The sequence below is a fragment of the Nicotiana sylvestris genome, chromosome 2, assembly GCF_000393655.2.
Source record: "Nicotiana sylvestris chromosome 2, ASM39365v2, whole genome shotgun sequence".
Classification (NCBI taxonomy): Eukaryota; Viridiplantae; Streptophyta; class Magnoliopsida; order Solanales; family Solanaceae; genus Nicotiana; species Nicotiana sylvestris.
Window position 1 is genome coordinate 116,222,208 of NC_091058.1, and position 27,217 is coordinate 116,249,424.

The 27,217-nt window shown below is 36.6% G+C and overlaps 2 protein-coding genes across 3 annotated transcripts; both read right to left on the reverse strand.

The window, feature by feature from the left end:
- Window positions 1-757: 757 nt before the first annotated feature.
- On the reverse strand, window positions 758-3,796 carry LOC104215090 (geraniol 8-hydroxylase-like). Its single transcript, XM_009764839.2, has 3 exons — window positions 3,066-3,796; window positions 2,356-2,800; window positions 758-1,548 (listed from the first exon to the last, which is right to left on the reverse strand). Exons 1-3 carry the CDS (start codon window positions 3,512-3,514, stop codon window positions 946-948), a joined length of 1,497 nt encoding a protein of 498 aa, XP_009763141.1. The 5' UTR covers window positions 3,515-3,796; the 3' UTR covers window positions 758-945.
- Window positions 3,797-3,955: 159 nt separating this feature from the next.
- Window positions 3,956-14,427, reverse strand: LOC104215089 (geraniol 8-hydroxylase-like). 2 transcript variants are annotated; one of them, XM_009764837.2, is made up of 3 exons: window positions 13,753-14,427; window positions 12,880-13,324; window positions 3,956-4,810 (listed from the first exon to the last, which is right to left on the reverse strand). In XM_009764837.2, exons 1-3 carry the CDS (start codon window positions 14,199-14,201, stop codon window positions 4,193-4,195), a joined length of 1,512 nt encoding a protein of 503 aa, XP_009763139.1. In that variant the 5' UTR covers window positions 14,202-14,427; the 3' UTR covers window positions 3,956-4,192. The 2 variants fall into 2 exon arrangements, with proteins under 2 accessions (XP_009763139.1, XP_009763140.1); XM_009764838.2 differs by having other exon boundaries at window positions 3,956-4,795; window positions 13,753-14,425.
- Window positions 14,428-27,217: the final 12,790 nt, after the last annotated feature.

A 27,217-nucleotide genomic window follows, 5' to 3' on the forward strand; every position in this document is an offset into this window, starting at 1 on the left:
GCCCTCACAAACGAGCCCTAGAACGAGTAGCAGGGTTGGGTTGGGTCAACTCAGATTATAATGGGTCAAGTTAAAAAGTAATTTAAAATATTAATTTAAAAGTCAAATAGTTAAATCTATTAATTAATAATATAATTAACTTTAATGAGTCCCTAAATTATTTTCTGTTGGGTGGGGAACGAAAAAGGGGGCATTTTTGGCCCAAGGTATTAACGGGAGGGGTAGGCCAGGGCCAAAGTTTTAACGGAGGGCAGATGCCCTCGATTTCACATACTAGAGGGACATTTTTGGCCCTTTTCCGTTGAAACAAAGTGCAGGCAAGTATTAATCGTCAACAGATGATGAAGAGGGGTGAGTTCCAGGTAGACTAAAACATCCAAAGCAATCCAAAGTTGAACCAAAATTTCAAATACAACTAAGAAAAGTGAATGCCAAACAGTTTATTAGGGACTTGTTGATAGATACTGTGCAAATTTAGTACAAAGCACTAATCAGCGTAATAACATCAATAGTAGCTTGAAGAATAAATAATGTCACTGAATTTTGACCTATATAAATTATAAAAGGGAGGAGGAAAAAAAAAAGGAGGAAGAGAATTACATACTGGTAATTTGAACTATCTACATGGAAGGTGGGTAAATCTAGAATAGTTTGTTATACCCTGATCTCCCAAGAGATGCAAAGAAAGAGAGCCCTTTTACAATCTAAATTTGATCTTGAGAGATAAGTTATGATATTTAGACTTCTGATACCACGATAATATAAGCTCCTGTCATTATATACAAAAAACAAAAGCATCCTTACTTAGGAGGGCTACAAATAACAAATCATAAACTAATGTGGAACTTCAATATTCATGCCTGAATCAAGACTCCCCAATGCCTTAGTTTGGGGTGTTGTCTTGTCAATAATAATGGTATTACATGACCAATTTGGAGCAAACATTTATAGCAGAACAGGTACAGCTCGTAAAGGACGTGCTCTCGCTAGTGTAATACCAAACCTTTCTTCCACATCCAAATCCGCTGGTGCAATATCACCTTCAGCTTTCCAATCAAATGAATTCAATAATGAACCCAACATTACAGGAACTGTTCTATTTGCCAAAGGTAACCCGGGGCAAATTCTCCTACCAGCACCAAATGGAATGAATTCAAAATCCTGGCCACGAACGTCCACTTTTGAACCCCAAAATCTCTCAGGCTTAAATACCAAAGGCTCTTCCCATATAGTTGGGTCACGACCTATTGACCATAGATTCACTAACACTTGAGAAGCTCTCGGGACAAAGTACCCACACGCCTCAACGTCTTGATCTACCTTGCGAATCATAAAGGGAACTGTTGGGTACATCCGTAAGGTTTCTTTAACTATGTACTGTAGATAAGGGAGTCTAGCAACATCAGCTTCTTCTACTATCTTGCCTTTCCCAATAACTTCTGCAAGCTCGGCTTTAGCTTTTTCCATTATGTCTGGTTTTCTCATGATCTCTACCATTGCCCATTCTAGTGTATTTGAAGTTGTGTCAGTTCCAGCAATAAAAAGGTCCTGCAATATAACTAACTATAAGGGATGCAGACAGAAAGTTTATACTTACTATATGTGATAAATCATGGTGATGTACTCGTCTAAATTGAATGTGCCACTGATTCTTTTCTTTACAGATTAGCTTTTTATAAGATATCAAGTACTCCATATAACGGACCCTTTCATAATTCTGAGGCGATAAATATGTGTATTCTTTTCAACGTAAATACAACAATGTGGCATACGACTGTCGACAATAGCTCTTCCCCTATTATCCATTACACTTCCTATGATGGATAAATCTCTACAATTTGGCCAAAGAGTAACTGAGGAAGGGTAAATTATGTGAGTAGCATATGCTAATAAAGGTCAAACACAGATATTACCCGACTTCCAGCTAATTGTCAAATAAAGCTATTTGTGCTAAACTTTCAAGCTTGAAGGAGTTCTTTGAAGCAAATATTCCAGTAAATCAAGCCTGCATAGTATACTTGACTTTTTTTATGTCCAATACCACAAAAAAGAATCCCCCTAAAGCTCAACTCTGTTAAGGTATTTGGGGAATCGACCTTTCTTTCTCTTCTTGTTGGTCCGATCAATTGTGTTCACGTAATGGATTGCTCATATGTCCATTTCGTTCTAGCTCAGGAAATCAAGCTTGTACATTGACTTTGACAGGACAAAAGAATTTCTACTTTAGAAGTAAATCCCATTGAACTGGATTTGTATATGAAGAAAAATTAAAATGAACAGGAACCTAATGAAGCCAATTAGAGCAGCATGTGGCAAATAAGGAACTTAATGAAGATAAGTAGCTGAAATAAATACCAGGCATAACCGCTCTATGTGATTTCTGTCGATTGCCTCCGGATCTTCTTGGCTAGTATTTAACAAAACATCAAGAACATCTATGCTATCTCTAGTTGGCGATTTCCTACTTTCCTCCAACCGTTCATCAATCAATACCTCAATCTGCTGAAGCAATTTATCGAAATTCTTGCCTACGCATCGCCTTATCCCTTGAGGATCTATCCTTTTCAACAAGGGGAAATAATCAGCCAAATTGGGCTTACCAGCTTCTTCCGTGATTTTGCACACCGCATCCTTGAATTCTTTACCTGAATTTGCATAAGGGTCCACTACATCCTTTGAAAAAATAGTACTCGAAAGTAAATTCATAGAGGTCTCAAAAGCAGCTTGGCCTATATTCACTGCATCCCCTGTTTGGCTACACCGACGGCAATAAGCTATTAAATCTTGGATCTTTTGGGACCTGAGATTAGAAGTTGCAAAATCGGCAATTTTTCTTAGTAATATAAACCTAAATACACAAAATTAGATTAGGAAATTGGAAAATATAAACCTGGAAGAACTTAACCTGATAATTTAAGAAAAAAACATAAGTTTGTGCATTTCTCTTTTAAACAAAACAAAGTAAAATTGGATCATGTTTAGTCGATCGGATTTTGACCAGCTATTTGACTCATCTTAACCCAACTCATTTTGACTCAAGCAAACTTTATTGATTTGATATATACCTGAGATGCTGATTTGCGTCAAGCCTGTTGCCAGAGAAGATATAAGTATTCATGATTTTCCGGAGGCTTCTCCACCGACTATGAACTGGCAGCCATATAACAGAGAATTGATAGTGATTAAGGGCATGGATTGCATCTGGGATTGTTCTGCTGGAGAAGGCCAAATCTTGCTTTTGGATAACTTCTTTTGCCACCGCTGATGAAGATATTACCACCGTCGTTATTTGGCCCAACCTGAGGCTGATTATTGGGCCATATTTTTCAGCTAGTTTCGTCAGGGACTGATGGGGTTGACCACCAAGTATGTTGTGAAGATTTCCAATCAGTGGTAGTGGAATTGGTCCTGGTGGAAGCTTTTTGTTACATCTTTTGCTTGTTGAAATCCAACAAATTAATTGAACGAAAGTCCAGGCAAGTAATAATCCACCGACAATGGCTATGTAATCCATAAGTATAATAATCCAGAGTACGAGCTTTACATTATCTAGTGGTTAAATACATCATGTTCTGCTAACTATGAAAAGGAGTATCTCTGAAGCCTGAAGGTCAACACAATTGCTTGCTCCATGTATGATTGATGCATTATACCAATATTAATAAAAATATTCTTGCGCCATGTGAGCTCTGCAGCATTATTCAAATATTTTTCTTCAAGGGGGAGGGGAGCTAATTACAGAAACCTCCCTTGAGGTTTAGGATTAATAATACTACTATTTTTAACATGGTTTCACATATTACAACTTTTGCTTTGTTGATTTAGTATTTCTTTTTAACGTTCCGAAGTTGTCCACAAGATGTACCACTAGTTCTAGCACGAGGTTTACGCCCCATGTCCCCGAAGAGATGCGCAGAAATCAAACCCTTCTTCAATCTGAAGTCACTAACGCCTCTGAAATAAGTCAGAATCTTTAGACATATGATACCTTGATAATATGAACCCTTGTCACTATACTTACATAAGAGTAAACAAGTACAAAAAATAAGATCCGTGCTTAGGAGGTTTGCACACACAAATCATAAACTAATTTAGTAACATGTGCAACTTCATTATTCATGACTAAGGTATAACGTCAAGACTCCAAATTAATTATTAGGTTTTGGGTGTTGGCTTGAAGCTGACATTATATTTATAGCGGAATAGGGACAGCTCGTAAAGGAATTGATCTCGCTAGTGTAATGCCAAACCTTTCTTCGACATCCAAATCCTCTGGTGCAATATCCCCTTCAGCTTTCCAATCAAATGAATTCAACAATGAACCCAACATTACAGACAATGTCCTGGTTGCCAAAGGTAACCCCGGGCATATTCTTCGGCCAACACCAAATGGAATGAGCTCAAAATCATGGCCAAAAAAATCCATTTTCACATCCCAAAATCTTTCAGGCTTAAATGCCAAAGGATCCTCCCAAATAGCTGGGTCGCGCCCCATTGACCATACGTGCACTAACACTTGGGAGCCTTTTGGAATAAAGTATCCACACGCCTCAACGTCTTGATCTACCTTGCGTATCAAAAGGGGAACTGCTGGGTGTATTCGCAAGGTTTCTTTAACTACGCACTGCAAATAAGGGAGACGAGCAACATCAGCTTCTTCTATTACCTTGCCTTTGCCAATAACTTCTGCAAGCTCGGCTTTAGCTTTTGACATAATATCTGGTTTTCTCATGGCCTCTACCATTGCCCATTCTAATGTATTTGAAGTTGTGTCAGTTCCAGCAATGAAAAGGTCCTGCAATATAAATAACTATAAGGGATGCAGAAATAATTAGTAAATAGAAAATTTATACTTACAATGTGATAAATGATCATGGTGATATACTTGTCTAAATTGATTGTGCTATTGATTCTTTTCTTTATAAATTAGCTTTTATAAGGTAGCAAGTATATAATGGATACTCTCATAATTCTGAGGCAGTGAATAATGTGTATTATTTTTTTCAACATAAATGAAACAATGTGGCAGACGACTTCCTTTACCGCATACTCTATGAAGGATTAATTTAAAATTTTGATTGTTTATTTCCATCTTTTAACTATTATATTACTTGCGTCAATTTCTCTTTAAAAATAATTTCTTAATTAGGGTTATTTTGCAATAAAAGATCAACAATTATTCATTCCTCAAGTTAATTCCTCCATTCAATTCGAAAACGAGATTTGAGCAGAGGAATTGATACTCTCCAATTCCGGCTATGGTTAGAAAAAGGGAATGAGTATGGCTTGAGGAACAAAAATCTTTCATCTTTATGGCTATAATTATAACGTTTAATTCGGTGTGTTTCTTTAAAGGTTTGATTGATAATTTATAATTTTTAGCTATGGTTGGAATTTGATTAATTAGGCAAGTATCTCTACAAATTCCTTTACAAATATATAGTATCTATTAGGATAAATAGTAGCTATTTGAAGTCATTATTTGTTGAGATTTGTTACTGTCAACAGAACTATGTACTTTTGTGCTTTTGTATTCGCTTAACTTTATGTCAAAATATTTTTACGTATGTGTGCATCTTTTTATGGTGTTTAACTAATATTTATTGATGGTCAAAGAATTTTCCACTATCAGTTTAATTTTACCTACTTTATTTTCAAAATTATAAATCAAGTTATTTGTAGATATTTTTTATGTGACCTGATAATATAAAATATTATTGATTTTGCCTTAAGTTAAACTTTTTATCTTTTTATATTATCTAATATGCAGGATTACGGCAATAAAGAGATGAGAGAAATTTGTGTGTAAACTTATTTAGGGGAATTATACCAATAATAAATAATAATATAATATAATATATGATGGATCAACTTTGCTGCTTATGTTTTGAGGACATTTTTTTGGGTATGTCTCTTCCTTTATATCAATGAGTATAATTTTTTTGATAATAGCATTAATAAATTTATCATTTTCACAAACTTGAATTATCTTTTTATTTTATAACTCATATATATTTTTATAAAAACTATTGATGTGATTACAAAAAGTTTATACTCATTGATATATATTTACACATGCAACGTGCGTACCCTAATTAAATCTCTATAATGTAGGACTTTTTATTCTTTTCTCTTCTTTTTTTGACTCTTTACTTTCAAAATTTCCATTTTAATTATTTAAAACCCCCATATGTAATGCCATAACTCACTTGCACCTTTTCATTGGGGTCATGACTTTTTTAAGGGAAAATTTCATATAAGAATAACTGGGCTCTTTACTTTTCAATTTTATAGCTCATATTTCAATTTACAATCAACTAGCCCAAAAATAATAGGCTAATACATTCAACTCCAATAGATTCTCGAAATTACTATTTAATTTCTAAAAAAGATTGCTCAAACTTTTAAGTTAATTTTTGAATCAGTAATTGTGACTCAAATATTAGTTCAACAAACCAAATCTATTTGGGTGGTGAAAATTAGATTTTTAACAAGCTTAAATATGTGGATTTAAATTTCAAATTTGATTTTGTGAGAAATTTAGAGTAGGTGTTATTTAGACTTGTTAGAAATAGTATAAGGAGGTTGTATATAAAATTTGAAGCCATTTAATGGAGATTTGGACTGGTTTTGAACAAGAATTGTAACTGAAAATCGTGAAAAAAAATTCGTCTACAGACGCTTGTATAAAGGTGTATAATAGTGTATAAATGTGTTTATACACTCATATACACTATTATACAAGATTATACAAAATTATACAAAAAACTGACTTCGTCTTCTACCTTGCGTCTTTTCTGAAATTTAACTCAAGTCTACTCCAAATCACTTCAAATTTAAATTTTGAACTTCTTTTGATATTTTCAACCAATTGGAACAACACCCAATCCAAATACCTAACAAACTCAAAAAAATCCTATTTTCGAAAGCAAAGCTTTGAATGGCCTTCAATGGTGGGTTTCTACTCTTCAATTTTCTAACATTGCAAATAGGAGGAGAAGCAGAAAATACACAACCCCTTGAAGCATATGTAGAAGATGCAAGAAGAAGAGAGAGTGAAAACAATCGTTGTGAGATTTAACTCCATAGCTTTTAGAAGCAATAGTTGTAAGAACACACATTTTGAATTTGCTAATGCTTTCAAAATATGTACAATATGAGCTAGGTAAGGTAAAACTTAACAATATGGGCCATTTTTTTGTTATGGTGTGAAATGTGTATTTTTTTGTAATTCCTTCGCTTTTTAATATCCATAACCTCCAATTTATTTTTTTCTCATCGTAACCTCCAATTGTTTGACTCTTCTTATTCATTACAGTAATACATGAGGCTCAATAGTTGCAACGTTTACTAATCCAACTTTTCAAATTCTCGACCTCCTTATTTCTTGCATTCTTCCACCACTAGAAGTTCGGCAAAAACAGACCGCGGTCGACCGACCAATTTCGGCCAATCAAAAAATTGGCCAAAAAACCGACCAAAGTCAGTCGGTTTTTCAAAATATTTTTTTTAATTTTTTTTAACAAAATCGACTAACTTTGGTCGGTTTTCTTTGGCGCAAAAATGCGGGAAACTATTTTTGAGTCTCGCAAAATTTATTTTTCAAGAAACCGACCAACTTTGGTCGATTTTTCATTTAAAATAAATTAAAATTAATATTTAAAAACCCGACCGAAATCGGTTGGTTAATTCAGCCGGTCATTTTTAAAAACCGGTCGAATTCGGTCTGTAATTTTATTTTTTAATAAAATCGACTGACATTGGTTGGTTATTTTCGTGCAAAAATACAATTAAAGAGTATAAATAAAATAAAAGACAGTCTTAAAACAAAATGCACCAATGGTCTAGTGGTAGAATAGTATCTTGCCACAGTACAGACCCCGGATCGATTTCGAATTTAATTGACCGACCAAAGTTGGTCGGTAATTTCCGACCAATGTGTTCTTATTTGTTCTAATTCCATAGACATATAGGCGTTAGGTGCGCTTGAATAGGGAAGTAAGAGCTCGACAGATTCTTATGAGCAATATTAACCCTATTAACCAATAGACTAGATAAATTAGTTAGTCAATTCAATTGAAGAATAGAATAGGAATGTTAGATAGCCCATAACCCTAGAACGTTTTCATCACATTGATAATATAAAAATTTGTTCTTCCTCTATTTAAAGTTCATTAGTTATTTTCTTTTTAGTTTAATTACTTTAGCATCACTTCTTTTGGGTTTAACCCTTGTTTAGATAATTAGGATAGTCTAACTTAGTTAATAGTTAATCACAAGTCCTTGTGGGTTTGACATCCGACTTTTAGTCATTTTATTACTCGACGACCGCGTATACTTGCATGTGCGTTTGCCCTCAATAAGTTTTTGGTGCCATTGCCGGGGACTTAGAAATTAACTATTTTTCTAGATTAGACTTTTACTTTTATCTTTACAAGTTTTTTTTCCTTCTCTTTTTGTAAATATTTTATTTTATAACTATTTGATTTTTGTCTTAGTGTGTTTCTAGTTCTCTCAGCATGACATAGAGGGATGAAATATTCGGAGGTAAGGTTATTACAGAAGACGCTTGGTTAACAGAAGACTTTTATGGTCTGTATTTTTGAGCTTGCCATCGCTTGACCTCTTGGAGATCTGAATTTAAATATGGGAGTAGGGGTGTGTATTGAGACAGATATTCTAGATTAGGGGAATATGCCGAACGACGTTATTTATCAATAACGTTGGTGAATGATTGGTCTAAGGAGAGAGATGAGCTTGCACATAAAATTGATAATTTTGGCTTGGCTGTGTATAACTTGGATGCAAATTTGAGCGCAAAGGTTGATGCGCATAATGTCTAACAATTTACTGATGAATTGTGTGAAGCTGAAAAAAAATCTTCTAGACCAAATTGAAGAGCTAAAACGAGAATACCAATCATTAGACCATGTTTTTCTTGAGGATGCCAATATTGAGAAGAGTGTTCTAGAGTCATGTGAGGGAGTAGATAACATTACTTTGGGAGAATTGAGTGTGTGTATATATGGGGATATAAATAGCAGTACAATTCATGAGTCAGGGCGCATTAGACCTCATTCTAATCATTTTCCACACTGTGTTTAGATAGTAAGATAGTAATCGAGCCATCTGAGCCTGTGAAGGAGTCAAAGGGTGAGGATGAGAGTGCCTATATTCTTGAATTTATTGTGCCAAAAAGCATAACTGGCATTCCTCGTCCAAAGGCCGAGAAGTATAGAGTGAAAATTTTATTGCTTGGCCTGGTTATTTTTGTAGCCCCACCACTGGAGCATAGCCGTAGACCGGATGCCATGTTAGGGGGTACAATTCATAAGTTTAAGGTGGAGAAAAAAGTGATACACGTCGTGCCGCGACGTTAAATTAGGCGCTTGTTGGGAGGCAACCCGGCATTACTGTTTTTTTTTTAAAATTTTGTTTATTTATTTTTCTATTATCTTTGTAGTGTTGTTTTATTTTGTAGGATTATGAGTATAGGAAGAAAAGTCACTGAAAGTGTGCAAAAGCGAGCCAGATGGTTGGAATTAGTGTGAGGTACCCGCATAAAGGATTATCCTTTGGAGAAGTCTGAGTACCCCGTGAGCTACTATTGCTTCGGCCTTTGGCCTTTCAGGGAATTTCTTGTCCACTCTTATTATTTTTGCTTTATTTGTGCTTTGGGCACATTGCACTCTTTTAAGTGTGGAGTGAAAGATTCTCTGATCTTTGTATAGTATTATATTAGTATATTGTTAGTTTCTTATATTTTTATTATTAGCTAGCTTCTTATATTTAATAGCATAGTTAGTAGAATTAATGGTGTAGTATAGTAATAGTAGTTTTAGTAGCTTAATTAAAAAAAAGATTTAAAAAATCAGAAAAATCAAAAATTAAAAAAAAATTAGACTTTTCCGACGATGGATCTCCTAGACAGTTTTCTAGAGGGATTAAAGTCTAACAAAAAACACACAAAAAAATTTAGAAAATAGAAAAAGTCAAAGTACGTCATTTAATTTCTTTAAGTAGTAATAATCCCCCGTGATTTTTCTTTATGCCTCGGTTCTTTTTCATGGGATGTAGTTTGAACCGGGTAATTTTTTTCCTTTTAGAGTAGATTCGAATTTAGGGAATAAATGGAAGAAAGATTAGATTCCTAGGCGCTCCTGACTTGTTTGATAGTAACATATTTAGGCTTTGGCATGTGTAGTACATTTCCTATGTTTTAAAATTGATCATGATACCTTTATAAATTGGATAGTATGTTTGTGGTGTCTATGTCTCGTTTACTTGACTTATGTTCACTTTGTGCTTAATGCTTAATATCTCATGGCTTTGTGAATACTTGCATTAGTTGAGAGTCAGGATGTGACCGTCCTTAGTGAGTCATGTGCTATGTGTGGTGAGATTTTTGTGTAGTCTGTGTATTGTACTTGTGTCTATGACTTGCTCGATATGTGAGTGGAAGCGAAAATTTTGGTGATGCTCGGTTTTAAAATTGATTTTAGGCTTTCTTTGATCTTTTTGAGCTTAAATGCTTATCACAAATAAATTTATCCCTAGTTAACCCTTTTGAGCCTATAGACATTTATTTGACACCCACATTACAAGCAAATACCCTTTTTGTTCTTAATTGACATTATTTTTATCCTTTTACAAAACACTTTAATTGTAAAATGAGCGCTAAAAGAAATAAGAATGAACTAAGTGTGGGGTGGCTTTCGAGTGGAACTAATACAAGGGAGAACGATGCACTTATTTTTTTAAAATAATACACCACTAGCGAAAATTAAAAAAAAAATAATAGTTGAAAAAAATGAATAGAAAAATCTAGAAAAAGGAAGAAAAAAATGTAGATGAATAAATTGTTGTCTTGTTCTTGCTAGTGGGGGTATAAATTGAAGTGGTGCTTAAAGAAAGAGAGAACAATTGATGGGAGTGATTTTAGTTGTGGAATTGAAGTGGATTGAAGAATTTGAGCTTAAAGTTTATCATATGATGTGTTAAAGTGCTTAAGAGGTTAAGTCATTATTCCAAAATATATACTGCCCATCCCTTATCCCACATTACAACCATGAAAAAGTTCTAGTTGAATTTAGACTGACCAAGCCTACATTAGTAGAGATTTACATTAAGGGCAAGCCTATGGTATCAATTGCATGCATGTGACTTCTTTTGTGATGGTGGGTGATATTCTTTGATATATATGAGTCCTTAAAATATATTTGAGCATTTGATTTAAGTGTGTGCATTCAACTTACTCTTTTGTTCTTGTTATGAAGGCGCATGGTTTCATGAGGGATAGGTAATATTATTAGACTTCTCTACGATGTTAAGTGTTTAAGCCATTAGTGCATTGTGACATTGAGTCGATTTTTGAGCTAGGATTGTTATGAGCATGTTGTCTTTGTTTGAATATTTTTGAAGTTTGACATAAGAAAAAGGGAAGTATATGTGATTGCATATGCTAAGGTTTAATTTTTGCTATCAACCATGGTCATTGGTGTAGTGTGCTTCAAATGTGTAAATATAAAGTGTTCAAGAATAGTGTAAATTGTTGGTTGACTCGAGGACGAGCAACGTTTAAGTGTGGGGTGGTGATATATATATATTGTTACCTTATATTCTAGTACTTTGAATCATCCTTTGAGTACTAATTATATTACTTTGTGCTAAATATTATGTTTTAACTGTGTAGGAATAAAGCAGTGTGAAGATAAAGAAATTTGGAGCAAAATTAAATAAAATATGAAAGAAAAAAATAATAAGACAAGGGGGGGACACCCTTTAGGTTTTGTCCCCCAAATGGAAGACAAAAGAGTAATATATAAAATGCAACTCAAAACATCAGTGCTTTCTGCGCCAGGTCCAGCGCTAGGCACTGGTCGGACGCTGAGCCGGGGAAGTCTCCTATTTTGCACAAGACAAGATTATTTCGGCCTTATACGCTCTCAACTCATATAAAAGGGGTCTTAAACCTATTTTGGAGGGGGGAGAGGTGTTTTTTAGAGTAACTCTTGACGAAGGGAGAGTTCATAACCGTCGTGGAGGTCGAGTTTCATCTTTTCTTTCACCAAATTTTGTAATTTTTATGTTTCTTTGTATGATTTGTTGTTCGGCTACCATGTCTATGTAAAGCTCAGCTTCACATTCTAGGGTTATGGTTCTTTCATGATTATTGTTATTCGAATATTGATTTTGATTTCTTAGTTTATCGTATTAGTTTATTTATTCAATCTTGCGCAAAATTATTTAATTGCTTGATCATCAATTGAATACTATCTATGAATCTAGAGTTGAACTCGAAAGTGAGAATTCTAGATTGCATATATGATTGAGTAGAACAAGTTCTTGAACCGGCACCATCGGGGAACGGATTCACGGTTAGGATAACCATATACCTAATTGCATTGCTTGGTTGATTTACAGGAATTATAAATGCGTTCTTGTTAGTTCTAATTCTATAGACATATAGGCGTTAGGCTAGCTTGAATAGACGGGTAAGAACTGGACAGATTCTTATGAGCAATATTAACCCTGTTAACCAATAAATTAATTAGTCAATTCAGTTGAAGAATAGAATAGGAATGTTAGATAGCCCATAACCCTAGATCGTTTTCATCACATAAATAATATAAAAATCTGTTCTTTCTCTATTTAAAGTTCATTAGTTATTTTCTTTTTAGTTTAATTACTTTAGCATCACTTTTTTTGGGTTTAATCCTTGTTTAGATAATTAGGATAGTCTAATTTAGTTAATAGTTAATCACAAGTCCGCGTGAGTTCGACATCCGATTTTTAGTCACTTTATTACTTAACGATCGTGTATACTTGCGCGTGCGTTTGGCCGCAATAAGGAACTTAACGAAGAAGTTGAAAACATACCAGACATAACCGTTCAATGTGATTTCTGTCAATTGCCTGTGGATCATCTTGGCTAGTATTTAACAAAACATCAAGAACATCGGTGCTACCACTATTTGGTGATTTCTTCCTTTGCTCCAAACGTTCTTCAATCAATCCCTCAATCTGCTGAAGCAATTTATCCAAATGCTTGCCAATGCGTCGCCTTATACCTTGAGGATCTATCCTTTTCAGGACGGGGTAATAATCGGCCAAGTTGGGTTTACCAGCTTCTTCCGACATTTTGCCCACCGCATCCTTGAATTCTTTACCTGAATTTGCATAAGGGTCCACTACATCCTTTGAAAAAATGATATTCGAAAATATATTCAAAGAGGTCTCAGAAGCAGATTGTCCTATATTCACTACGTCCCCTGTTTGGCTACACCGACGGCAATAATCTATTAAATCTTGGATCTTTCGAAACCTGAGATTACAAGTTGCAAAATCAACATTTTTGACCAAATGTTTTGAGGTTTAAACATATATTGGGTCAAAACAGATCAAAATACTGTAACTCGACTTAAAAAAATGTAATCTAAACCCGAATACACAAAATAAATTTGGAAGTTGGAAATTGTATACATATGAAATAACTGTTTTTGAGAAGCTGAATAAGGTGGCGTCTCTCTAAAAGCACATTTTAAAATCTTGGTCAAGCACTCATTGTTGCTCTAATAATAAAAAAAATATCTTTAAATTAATTAATCGAACACAAATTATTATTTTTTGGAAGTACTTTTAAAAACCCACTTTTTCAAAATAAGAAAGAAGCTTGGCAGCTAGGCCATGAGTTTGTTTATTGATTTGATCTTCCCAAGTTTGACTCAGCTTTCCAATTAGCTCTATATATACCTGAGATTCTGATTTGCATCAAGCCTGTTGCCGGAGAAGATATAAGTATTCATGATTTTCCGGAGGCTTCTCCACCGAGTATTGACTGGTAGCCATATCACAGAGAACTGATAGTGATCAAGTGCATGGATTGCATCTGGGATTGTTCTACTGCTGAAGGCCAAATCTTGCTTTTGAATAACTTCTTTTGCTACGGCTGATGAAGATATTACCACCGTCGTTATTTGGCCCAACCTGAGGCTGATTATTGGGCCATATTTTTCAGCTAGCTTCGCGAGGGACTGGTGGGGTTGATCACCAAGAATGTTGTGAAGATTTCCAATCAATGGTAGTGGAATTGGTCCTGGTGGAAATTTTTTGTTACTTCTGTTGCTTATTGAAAGGCAAGAAATGCATTGAATCAAAGTCCAAGCAAGTAGTAATACACCAACAATGGCTAAGTAATCCATGGTTTACTGTCTTCCTCACAGAACAATTAGCTAGTGGTTAAATACTGCTCTATCCTGTAAGTTGAAGGTGTTAATGCTTGACCCCAGAAGCAAAAAAGTGAGCTGGTTGGTTGTTATTCAAAGTTTACTCCATTTGGTCGGTCTGGACATTATTGGGTTGAAGTTGATAAAGAGTATTTAGATGGGAAGCGGCTCCTCCCATTAGAATTTGCTCCGGTAGATGTTAATATAGGTTTGGGTAACTAACACGTCTTCTTGTTAATTTTGAAAGGATGAGATTTGTTTTTTAAATTATTTCTCTATTATTATGTTTAAACTACATCAATATTAAAAAATATTAATTAAATTAGTTTGAACATATTAGATCGTATTACTTTAATAAATTTCAATTGTCATCTTATTTGTTAATACGATATACTGATAAGAAAAAAATATTTTGCATAAAATTAGTAATTAATTTAATTTTAATATTAATATTTTTATTTTTCTTTGCAGGAGTATAATAATTTAATAATATAATCAACAATTTATCAATTAAGGAAGACATTCTCAAAAGAAGATCCAACGTCAAGACAAAATGGAAAAAAAGAAGAAGAAGAAATGGAAACAGAAAACAAAAGTTTGCTCAAGACAAATAAAAAAGGAAAAGAAGTTGCTGCTTATCAACTTGAAATGGAAAGTTGTCAGAAATAAATTTATGAGCACACAATTTCAAAACAAATGAAGTTGCAAGTTGTCAAGTTAGATGAAGAAGTTCAGTGAACACATATTCGACAAGTTGCCAATTTGGAATAAAAATTGTGAGAATTCAATGTATATAGTCCTGGGAACATCTATAAATAGAGATATATTGAGCTGCCCAACAGCAGTGTGGGGAGACATCTATAAATAGAGAGAGGAAGAGATCGAGACAAAAAAATTGAAATCTTCTTCTCATTAGTCTTTTTCCTTTTTCTACTTCTTAAGTTATCCGGTATAGGAAATTACTTTAGTTTCTATTTTGAATTAAATAGGAAAATTATTCTTTTGATTTTTTTTTATTTTCTTATTTAATGAGCAAGAATATTTCCGTTATTAATACTAATTCCATTATGGAGTAACTTTTCTTGTGCTGGGAAAATGACGGATCTTAATATTTCTATATAATAGTAGATATTATTCCTCAATTTCGCGTGTTTGAGCTGAAACTTTTCATTCAAATTGTATCTGCTTTATAGTTATGTGTTATTTAATTTGTTAACATCTATCTATTTCATACTACATATTAACTTCTTATTAATTCTGTAATCGAGAGAAGCGGAAGAAGTAATATAGTTAATTTTGGTATTGATAGATGTTAACCTTTATTTATTGACATCTAGCTGTTATATGTTAAAATTGATTTTATACTAATTTGTAATCGAAAAAGGCGAATATTGTAGCAATCAGTTATAACAAGTAAGATAACCGAAAGGGACTTACTAAAAGAGAGCATGTTTCAGTTTAAGCATATATTTCTGGCTCTTTAATATTAGTATTTTGACTATTAATTTGTATAACCGAGAGGAGTGCAATTAATTGTTCAACTTAAGTAATAATATATAAATGTAATTGTGAGAGACATTTATACATTTGTGAGAAATACAAATTGGATGAATATTTTATCTATTATATTATAGAAATATAAAGTGAAGTTATGATCCCAACATCTTTTTATTATATTTGTGAAAAATAAAATCATTTCCTACTGCTCTATTCATGCATTTTTAGTTAATTAATTCACAACTCAACTTTTTCCGATTTTCTCAAATAGTAATTAAGACAAAAAACGACTGTAGAATAGATAAACCAATCTCTGTGGGTTCGACATCTTTCTATACTATTATTTGACAGAGTACGAGTTTAAATTATATACACGCCAGACACTCGTCATATACCCAATAATAAAATTTCTATTAAATTAAAGGGACTTATATAGTCATTGAATAACTTTTTTGTTCTATATTTTTCTTTATTATTATCCAACGTGTAATATTATTACATTGTCATGACCCAAAAATTCACTAAGGGTCGTGATGGCGCCGGACACTATTGTTAGGCAAGCCAACACTAAATAACTAGTAATTTCTCGTTTTAGATATTTTTGAATTCACTTCTTTTATACATTTAAGCAATAAAGAATAAATTCCACTGAATAAATAATAATATCTTTAACAATTTCAAAATACTGACTACTCCCATAGACATCCCAGAACCCGGTGTCACAAGTGCATGAGTATTTACTAGAGAATGCAATAAATATAGTAACTGTCCGGAACACAAGTGCATGAGTATTTACTCTGAACGGGACTCTGTTGGCTGCGGGTCATCTCGATAAATGCAGCTCACCTAAGTCCCCGTATCAACCATGCCGTTATGCCACTAAGCCACTAGCCACACTTGAACCTATGCAACAAAAATGCACAACAAGTGTAGTATGAGTACGAAAACAACGTGTACCCAATGAGTATCTCGTCTATTCTTGAAGAAGTAGAGACGAGAGGTCGACTTCGACACTTACTAATGGTCCAACAATGATACGTCAATAATATAGTAAATTGAAGATTTCCATAACAGGATTGTAATTCAATAGAATGAAGCAAGTAAATAATTCTTTCTTTTATAGAAAATTCCCAAATTCCTTTTCATCATTTATACATTTATTCTCAAATCAGGGAGAGCAAATATCAACATATATAAATTCCAAGGCAAGCAATACAAGCATGCGCAAATCATGCCGAGGACGTACGGCCCGATCCAATAATATTTAAACTGTGCACTGCTAGAGGGTCGAATGACGCGAACCATAGATGCATCTATTTAATCTACCGAGGCGTTCGGCCCGTTCCGAAATTAAACACATACAGTCAGTCAGTCAAGAAGTCAACAGGGAACAATTATCCAAAGAAAAGCCAATTCTCTTTTAATAATTTTATAAAATGAAGTTTAATCCTTTTAGAAATTCATTTACCTATTCGGTAGAATTTAAGCAATTCAACTGTCAATAAGATTACAATTATTCCAAGTATAGCATGCTTTTGGGTCCTAGACTACCCAGACATAAACATAATAGTAGCTACGTACGGGCTCTCGTCACCTCGCGCGTACGTAGCCCCTACAAATAGGAGCACATAACCAATTAACTCACATATGGGGACAATTCCCTCTTACAAGGTTAGAAAGGAGACTCACCTCGCTCCGAAGCCTATATTCCGATTCTAGAACGTGCTCAAACCTCCAATTCGGAGCCGAACGATCCAAAACTGTTCAAATATGGTAAGAACTAGTCAATACATGCTCAAAAGTTCATATTCTAATTATTAAACCAATTTCCCAACCCTAAATACAAGGTTCCTAAAATTCATCCCCAGGCCCACGTACCCGGATTCCGGAAATTTTTGAAGAAAGTTGTTATCCTATCCTAAGGATCAAGAATATATAATTTTTACTTTATTCCCTAACAAATTTCGTGGTTAAATCTTGTTTTTACAAAATTCTAGGTTTTTCGTCTACAACCCTTGATTTTCCCTAATTTCCACATGTTAATCTACCCATAATACATGTATTTAACTCCTAATAAGTGAGGATAACTTACCTTTCCATTGAATGATGAAACCCCCTCTTGAAATCCTCCAAGAATCGCCCAAGCCAAGAGAAAAATGAAAGAAATGGGCCAAATCCCGTCTTAAAACAAGTCACTGCCCAGCACTGCCCTTCTTCGCGAACGCAGAAATGCCCTCGCGTTCGCGAAGCACAACCTGCTTCAGCCCTAAAATTTCTGCATCGCGTTCGCGACCCCATGCTCGTGTTCACGAAGGCCAGCTCCTCGGACCCTATGCGTTCGCGCTCCAGGCCTCGCATTCGCGAAGGCCAGCTTCCCGGCCCCTACGCGTTCGCGCTCCAGGCCTCGAGTTCGCGTAGGCTAACGGCCTCAGGCCCCGCTCCCCTCTTTCCTTCTACGCGTTCACAATCTCCCATACGCGTTCGCATAGTCAACTCAGCCTACCCCTTCACATTCGCGATTTCTACTTCGCATTCGCGAAGGCCAGATGCAGCAGCCTCCCACTTTCCTCTTCGCGAACGCGGGACTCCCTTTGCGTTCGCGAAGAAGGAAACCAGATACCAGCAATCAACAACAGCTTTTTATCCAAATTCGATCCGAAACCACCCCGAAACATACCCAGGGCCCTCGGGACCCCGTCCAATCACACAAACCAGTCCCATAACTTAACACGGACTTGCTCGAGGCCTTAAATCACATCAAACAACATCGAAATCATGAATCGTACTCCAATCCAAACTTTATGAACTTTGAAATTTCAAACTACTACATTTGATGCCGAAACCCATAAAATCACGTCTGATTGTTTGCACACAAGTCATATTCGATATTACAAACCTTCTCCAACTTTCGGAATTGGAATCCGATCCCGATATCAAAAAGTCAAACTCTCGATCAAACTTCTCAAAAACCTTCAAATTTCTATCTTTATCCAAATGACTTCAAAATGATCTACGGATCTCCGAATTCACTTCCGATCGCGCTCCTAACTCCAGAATCACCTTACGGATCTACTCCCAGACTCGAAATCCCAAACGGACATCGATAACACTGAAATGTACTTCAACCCAAACTTATGAAATTTCTTCCAAAATGCTAACTTCCACAATAGGCGCCAAAATGCTCCCGAGTCATCCAAAACCCGATCCTGGCATACACCCAAGTCCGAATCATCATACGGACCTACTGGAACCTTCATATCTCGATTCCAAGGTCGTTTACTCTGAATCCAATCTTAGTCAATTCTTTCAACTTAAAGCTTCTGAAATGAGAATTCCCTTTCCAAATCAACTCTGAATTCCCCGGAATTCAATTCCAACCATGCGTACAAGTCATAATACCTAAAGTGAAGCTGCTCATGGCCCCAAACTGCTGAACGATGCACTAGAGCTCAAAACGACCGGTTGGGTCGTTACATTCTATCCCACTTAAACATACGTTCGTCCTCGAACGTGCTAAGAATTGCGATGGAGTTGCCCGAAATCACTCTTTAACACCTCAAGCGCCTACTTGTGCTACCACAACTTAGCTGGGCACCCTAGCTCGATCAATCTGAAGATACCCTTTTTCACTTAGGCAAATAAGCCTTAGAGCCCAATTTCAATATCCGAAATTCTCTGCCAGGCCTGTTCCAACATACGCTGACCGAATCAATAACTACATGCAGCACCAAAACATGACTGCATACCTTGGCTGAATTTACACATTGCACCACTTTACTCACAGGACCACAATAACATTCTCTGATCAATTTATTCGAAATTCCATGAATCTGATGCTCCCATTGCACCTCATGACATACATAGGTCCTCCTCTAACTCTTACAATACCGCCACGACGGAAGAGATGTGTAGAAATTCATAACTAACTGTCGAATCATCAATTCATTGGGTTTATACTCATGACAGGAACCATTACCTCATTCTGAACCAAATAATGGTATTTGCTCCTTAATATACTTCATATAATGAGATTGCAATGATCTTAAATCCAATGATCTCGTCTCACCCCATACGAACTGCTCAGGCAATAAGCCACCCTGGACATGATCAAAAAGTCTCATATGCTATCACAATGTGCCAATAGGCTACCAATTCGAACATGATACATAAAGGAAATGAACTCTAAAAAGGAAATCCAATTACCCCACTCGCGAATCATACATGCGACGCAGTTAACATAATTGAACAGACACCCCGCTCGCGAATCATACATGCGACGCGGGCACACAGCTAATATGAGTTTTCCTCATAAAATAGGAAACAAAACACATAAAAATAGATATAGGGAACTGTACTCAACATCACATTGTTGCGGCGTGCAACCCGATCCAAATAACATACCCATAGCGGCGTGCCACCCAATCCACACATAGAATTCACATAAGGAGATATACATCGAGCTAAATCTCTTATCACAAGAAAATACCGAATATCAGTCACAAGCACGCTATGTGCATAATATCATCTCAAGGGAGACATATAGCACCACAAGCTACAAAACTCAAGCATGACTGAGGTGCGGTATACGATCTGAATCTCAAGAGACATCCTGCTCATATAACATCATCTCTACGTGGAACCTCAACACATAAGAAATTCACCAAGCCATCTCACAACTCACATGGCTCAATACATCATTACATCAAATAGCTGACGACGAATTAACACCCCGACTACCCTTCCATAAGGAGCGCATTGCTGAAATGAACACATCTGGCCTGATATAGAGCCTATATTTACATTTAAATCCATCAATAGACCTCAAGCTGATTCTGATCACACCGGACTAGGCCAATAACCTTTCATGGGTCCATAATCACCCCCCTTTTTCTCATAACACACAAGAACAACCATCATAACCGGAGTGATCCTCCATAGTCCACAACCCCGAGTGCCCTCAAGGCATCAATTCTCAATTTAACGACATCACTACAATCTTCATACTTGGTTTAACTTCTTCAATCAATCAAGTGACTACATGCCACACTTAAACAACCTTCCCGTGGGACACGCTCCCACAACCTTTCGTAACAAATAGCAAGTCTGTACATTCAAACCACCGGCCGCACTAATGCTGAAAAGTGATCAAGAATCCTTAACCAGGATGCAAAGCCTTTTCCAAAAACGCCGATCTCAGGTGACACCGAAGACAATACCAACTTTCCTTAAACATCGAAACTCCTTTCCTGCTCATCCGAACTCGTGACATCCTTGTCAACACCGAACTGCAACCTTGATCTTCACTTCAGATTCCATACCACTCACTGCCCCCAACATGCCAATATATGATAGAACACGATTTTTGTCATAACTCCGGAACCACTAATAGATTAACACTTCATCATATAAAAACATTTCACTTAACTCTCTTCAGGAGAACCATAGCAACACACAAGTGAATTCTCATAACTATAGAATATACAAACCTCTAAGTAGTGGTCTAAGCCACCATAGCCCTTATAGGATCCGCCTACACATGACAGGCCATAACAGAAGAATATTTTTGAATAATATCAATTACGGCGGCCAACAAGCCTCACACGCATCGTCACAAATCACTTGCGTAACTTGATCATGCTGGAGGAACTGATCACTACCAGTAATATGCCAATTCAACTATGGCTAACCAACCTATCTTCTTTCCAATTTATCCTTGATTTCCTTAGAAATGATAATAACTCCATTCAACACATACACACTCCATCCGCACTCATCCCCGGTGACCTTGAATCACGAGACCATGCTGTCTCAAATCCCACAAACCATTTCATTCCTCTTAAATGCTACAATTCAAGTCAAAACATCATAGAACATTCTGGATCTCTTCTCATAAGCTGCTACAAAGCTTGATTCTTAACCATACCTATAGGCTCGTAATCATTAGGCACCACACTTTGCCCCTTTGAATCCACTAGGACCGTTGTTGAGAGCCACCCGCTCTGACTTGGCCCCGAATATAATCAACTCCATGAATCTTCTAGAACATGAGTACCCTCTCGACGAAGCACCCGGTAAAATCACTTCCCTTGAAACCCGCATCTATACAAGGTATAAATCCTGAATCCTTCCCCAAGTTTGAGCATAAGCCAATAAGTCAAACCATAACACACCTTTAACAATTCTTTTGCTCAAATTACCACTTTTGTTCTTTCCCTGTAGCTTAAATAACCCATCAATATGCTAATAACCACAAACCTCGCAAGTAGTTAACCGTGCAACCCAATCATAGGCGGTGGGACTCTCCCACTTATCTTGAAGCCACTATTACACAACTCTGGAATTCTCCAGGATTCTTTATCTCTTATTGACATAACCTTGCGCAATCAACCGCCAAAATTCTCGGAATCTTTCTGTAAAACCCCTTTTTATACTCTGAATCATCAACCACATTCGCACGGCCGATGTTTTTTGTTGTATATCCAATAGAATTCTTCGCAGAAGCTTCGCCAACCATGTGACCGCCAATCTGCTCAATGGAGATAACCCACCTGTGGAATTTACGTGCCGGTATCTTCCAACGCTGCTGCACGGGATACAATCACTACGACATCAATAACCCATCCTGAGTCCGAGCTCACTCTCTAGCTGCACAAGTCCATTCACCCCTCGTGGTCATCAATTAAATGTGCAGCAACATCCATCCAATTTGAAGTTATGTTGTATCCTTCTTCATTTCAAGCAGCTCCTTTTCTTTATATCAAATCTCCTACCGTATAATAGCTCATACTTCAGTTTAAATCCGTAGACCCCGATCACCAATCACTAAAATTCCCAAATCATTCCAAACTCTCCTTAAGGTGCATAGTCATCCTACCGCAAAGCTCATATGCAACTCTTCCACTCTCCCACTTTGGCGGAACTCACCCCTTTAATCGACTACTCGACCTTTGCTTCTTATACTTGGCCTTCTAAAAGTTTTAACCACCGCCTGACACTCCCCATATGTCCTTCCTCATCCTTTGTTGCTCAGCTGTTACCTTAAATAAAATCCATCTTCATAGCTCTTGAACCCATGAACCGCTACTAACTTTAAATCTCCCCGAGGTCATCTTTCTTGGGCCATCAACACTGGATGTACCGATTCAATCCTGAACCACCGCACATCGCGATCTCTAGCAGTCACCTCTCAATTATTATTTCACAATATCCTGCCCCAAAGGCACATTGAAGAAAACCATAACACCGACGGACTCAACATATTCAATCGAGGACGACGATACCACGTCATAGATAAAAATTCCACCATGCTCGAAAATACCAAGTCTCGTTACTCTATCAAACAAAACTTGAACATTTATAGCCTGATTGCCTCTCTTCCGCCGGGAAATAAAATTCTGAATCTCTGAATCTTGCATTAAGTAAACATCCTTCCAAGTCATTCACTACTTCAACGCATAGACAAATACTCTACCATTACACCAATATTGTGCGATAACAATGCACGAATCGTCATAACAATTAATGCCAAATCTCAAAACCTTTGGTAATACTGAAACTGAGCTGAAATGACAGAATGGCCTTCCGCAAGGCGACGACAATAGCCCGATCAAATACGCAGGGAGGAACATCCCGCACCACATCTGTAGTACCATTACATTTCTTAATTCCCGATTTATAATGAATGCTTCACGTTGCATAAGATTGAGTAGGAAAGAAACAAAGGCATAAGCCTCAAAGGATCAAGTCGCACGATGAGGAAAACAAGAAGGGAAGTGCTCCTAATAGCCCTGTAGCCTCCCGAAGATAAGTACAGACTTCTTCGTACCGATCCGCGAGACTCTACTAGACTTGTTCATGACTCCTGAGACCTAAGGGAACCTAGTGCTCTGATACCATGTTGTCACGACCCAAAAATCTACTAAGGGTCATGATGGTGCTGGACACCATTGTCAGGAAAGCCAACACTAAATAACTAGTAATTTCTCGTTTTAGATATTTCTGAATTCACTTCTTTTATACATTTAAACAATAAAGTATAAATTCCACTAAGTAAATAATGATATCTTTAACAATTTCAAAATACTGACTACTCCCATAGACATCCCAGAACCCGGTGTCATAAGTGCATGCGCATTTACTAGAGAATGCAATAAAATATAGTAACTGTCCGGAATACAAGTAGACAGAAATGAAAAATACAGTAAAATACTCTGAAGGGGACTCTGTTGGCTGCGGGTCGTCTCGATAAATGCAGCTCACCTAAGTCTCTGTATCAACCATGCTGCTATGCTACTAAGCCACTAGCCACACTTAAACCTGTGCAACAAAAATGCACAGCAAGTGTAGTATGAGTATGAAAACAACGTGTATCCAATGAGTATCCCGTCTAATCTAAAAATAAGTAGAGACGAGAGATCGACTTCGACACTTACTAATGGTCCAATAGTTCATAATATAATAAATCAAGGATTTCCATAACAGGATTGTAGTTCAATAGAATGAAGCTAGTAAACAATTCTTTATTTTATAGGAAATTCCCAAATTCCTTTTCATCATTTATACATTTATTCTCAAGTCAGGGAGAGCAAATATCAACATCTATAAATTCCAAGGCAAGCAATACAAGCATGTGAAAATCCTGAATCCTTCCCCAAGTTTGAGCATAAGCCAATAAGTCAAACCATAACACACCTTTAACAATTCTTTTGCTCAAATTACCACTTTTGTTCTTTCCCTGTAGCTTAAATAACCCATCAATATGCTAATAACCACAAACCTCGCAAGTAGTTAACCGTGCAACCCAATCATAGGCGGTGGGACTCTCCCACTTATCTTGAAGCCACTATTACACAACTCTGGAATTCTCCAGGATTCTTTATCTCTTATTGACATAACCTTGCGCAATCAACCGCCAAAATTCTCGGAATCTTTCTGTAAAACCCCTTTTTATACTCTGAATCATCAACCATATTCGCACGGCCGATGTTTTTTGCTGTATATCCAATAGAATTCTTCGCAGAAGCTTTGCCAACCATGTGACCGCCAATCTGCTCAATGGAGATAACCCACCTGTGGAATTTACGTGCCGGTATCTTCCAACGCTGCTGCACGGGATACAATCACTACGACATCAATAACCCATCCTGAGTCCGAGCTCACTCTCTAGTTGCACAAGTCCATTCACCCCTCGTGGTCATCAATTAAATGTGCAGCAACATCCATCCAATTTGAAGTTATGTTGTATCCTTCTTCATTTCAAGCAGCTCCTTTTCTTTATATCAAATCTCCTACCGTATAATAGCCCATACTTCAATTTAAATCCGTAGACCCCGATCACCAATCACTAAAATTCCCAAATCATTCCAAACTCTCCTTAAGGTGCATAGTCATCCTACCGCAAAGCTCATATGCAACTCTTCCACTCTCCCACTTTGGCGGAACTCACCCCTTTAATCGACTACTAGACCTTTGCTTCTTATACTTGGCCTTCTAAAAGTTTTAACCACCGCCTGACACTCCCCATATGTCCTTCCTCATCCTTTGTTGCTCAGCTGTTACCTTAAATAAAATCCATCTTCATAGCTCTTGAACCCACGAACCGCTACTAACTTTAAATCTCCCCGAGGTCATCTTTCTTGGGCCATCAACACTGGATGTACCGATTCAATCCTGAACCACCGCACATCGCGATCTCTAGCAGTCACCTCTCAATTATTATTTCACAATATCCTGCCCCAAAGGCGAATTGAAGAAAACCATAACACCGAAGGACTCAACATATTCAATCGAGGATGACGATACCACGTCATAGATAAAAATTCCACCATGCTCGAAAATACCAAGTCTCGTTACTCTATCAAACAAAACTTGAACATTTATAGCCTGATTGCCTCTCTTCCGCCGAGAAATAAAATTCTGAATCTCTGAATCTTGCATTAAGTAAACATCCTTCCAAGTCATTCATTACTTCAACGCATAGACAAATACTCTACCATTACACCAATATTGTGCGATAACAATGCACGAATCGTCATAACAATTAATGCCAAATCTCAAAACCTTTGGTAATACTGAAACTGAGCTGAAATGACAGAATGGCCTTCCGCAAGGCGACGACAATAGCCCGATCAAATACGCAGGGAGGAACATCCCGCACCACATCTGTAGTACCATTACATTTCTTAATTCCCGATTTATAATGAATGCTTCACGTTGCATAAGATTGAGTAGGAAAGAAACAAAGGCATAAGCCTCAAAGGATCAAGTCGCACGATGAGGAAAACAAGAAGGGAAGTGCTCCTAATAGCCCTGTAGCCTCCCGAAGATAAGTACAGACTTCTTCGTACCGATCCGCGAGACTCTACTAGACTTGTTCATGACTCCTGAGACCTAAGGGAACCTAGTGCTCTGATACCATGTTGTCACGACCCAAAAATCTACTAAGGGTCATGATGGTGCCGGACACCATTGTCAGGAAAGCCAACACTAAATAACTAGTAATTTCTCGTTTTAGATATTTCTGAATTCACTTCTTTTATACATTTAAACAATAAAGTATAAATTCCACTGAATAAATAATAATATCTTTAACAATTTCAAAATACTGACTACTCCCATAGACATCCCAGAACCCGATGTCATAAGTGCATGCGCATTTACTAGAGAATGCAATAAAATATAGTAACTGTCCGAAATACAAGTAGACAGAAATGAAAAACACAGTAAAATACTCTGAAGGGGACTCTGTTGGCTGCGGGTCGTCTCGATAAATGCAGCTCACCTAAGTCTCTATATCAACCATGCTGTTATGCTACTAAGCCACTAGCCACACTTAAACCTGTGCAACAAAAATGCACAGCTAGTGTAGTATGAGTATGAAAACAACGTGTATCCAATGAGTATCCCGTCTAATCTAAAAAGAAGTAGAGACGAGAGATCGACTTCGACACTTACTAATGGTCCAATAATCCATAATATAATAAATCAAGGATTTCCATAACAGGATTGTAGTTCAATAGAATGAAGCAAGTAAACAATTCTTTCTTTTATAGGAAATTCCCAAATTCCTTTTCATCATTTATACATTTATTCTCTAAGTCAGGGAGAGCAAATATCAACATCTATAAATTCCAAGGCAAGCAATACAAGCATGTGAAAATCATGCCGAGGACGTACGGCCCGATCCAATAATATTTAAGCTGTGCACTGCCAGAGGGTCGAATGGCGCGAACCATAGATACACCTATTTAATCTACCGAAGCGTTCGGCCCATTCCGAAATTAAACACATACAGATAGTCAGTCAAGAAGTCAACAGGGAACAATTATCCAAAGAAAAGCCAATTCTCTTTTAACAATTTTATAAAATGAAGTTTAATCCTTTTAGAAATTTATTTACCAATTCGGTAGGATTTAAGCAATTCAATTGTCAATAAGATTACAATTATTCCAAGTACAGCATGCTTTTGGGTCCTAAACTACCCGGACATAAACATA

What these genes read in the sequence shown, in the direction of transcription:
- LOC104215089 (XM_009764837.2), bottom strand. Translation starts at nt 14,201, where the DNA reads ATGGATTACTTAGCCATTGTTGGTGTATTACTACTTGCTTGGACTTTG. An exon ending in GATGCAAATCAGAATCTCAG is followed by an intron (nt 13,325 to 13,752) that starts GTATATATAGAG and finishes TTGTAATCTCAG; the next exon opens with GTTTCGAAAGATCCAAGATT. An exon ending in ACATTGAACGGTTATGTCTG is followed by an intron (nt 4,811 to 12,879) that starts GTATGTTTTCAA and finishes CATCCCTTATAG; the next exon opens with TTATTTATATTGCAGGACCT.
- LOC104215090 (XM_009764839.2), bottom strand. Translation starts at nt 3,514, where the DNA reads ATGGATTACATAGCCATTGTCGGTGGATTATTACTTGCCTGGACTTTC. An exon ending in GACGCAAATCAGCATCTCAG is followed by an intron (nt 2,801 to 3,065) that starts GTATATATCAAA and finishes TTCTAATCTCAG; the next exon opens with GTCCCAAAAGATCCAAGATT. An exon ending in ACATAGAGCGGTTATGCCTG is followed by an intron (nt 1,549 to 2,355) that starts GTATTTATTTCA and finishes GTTATATTGCAG; the next exon opens with GACCTTTTTATTGCTGGAAC.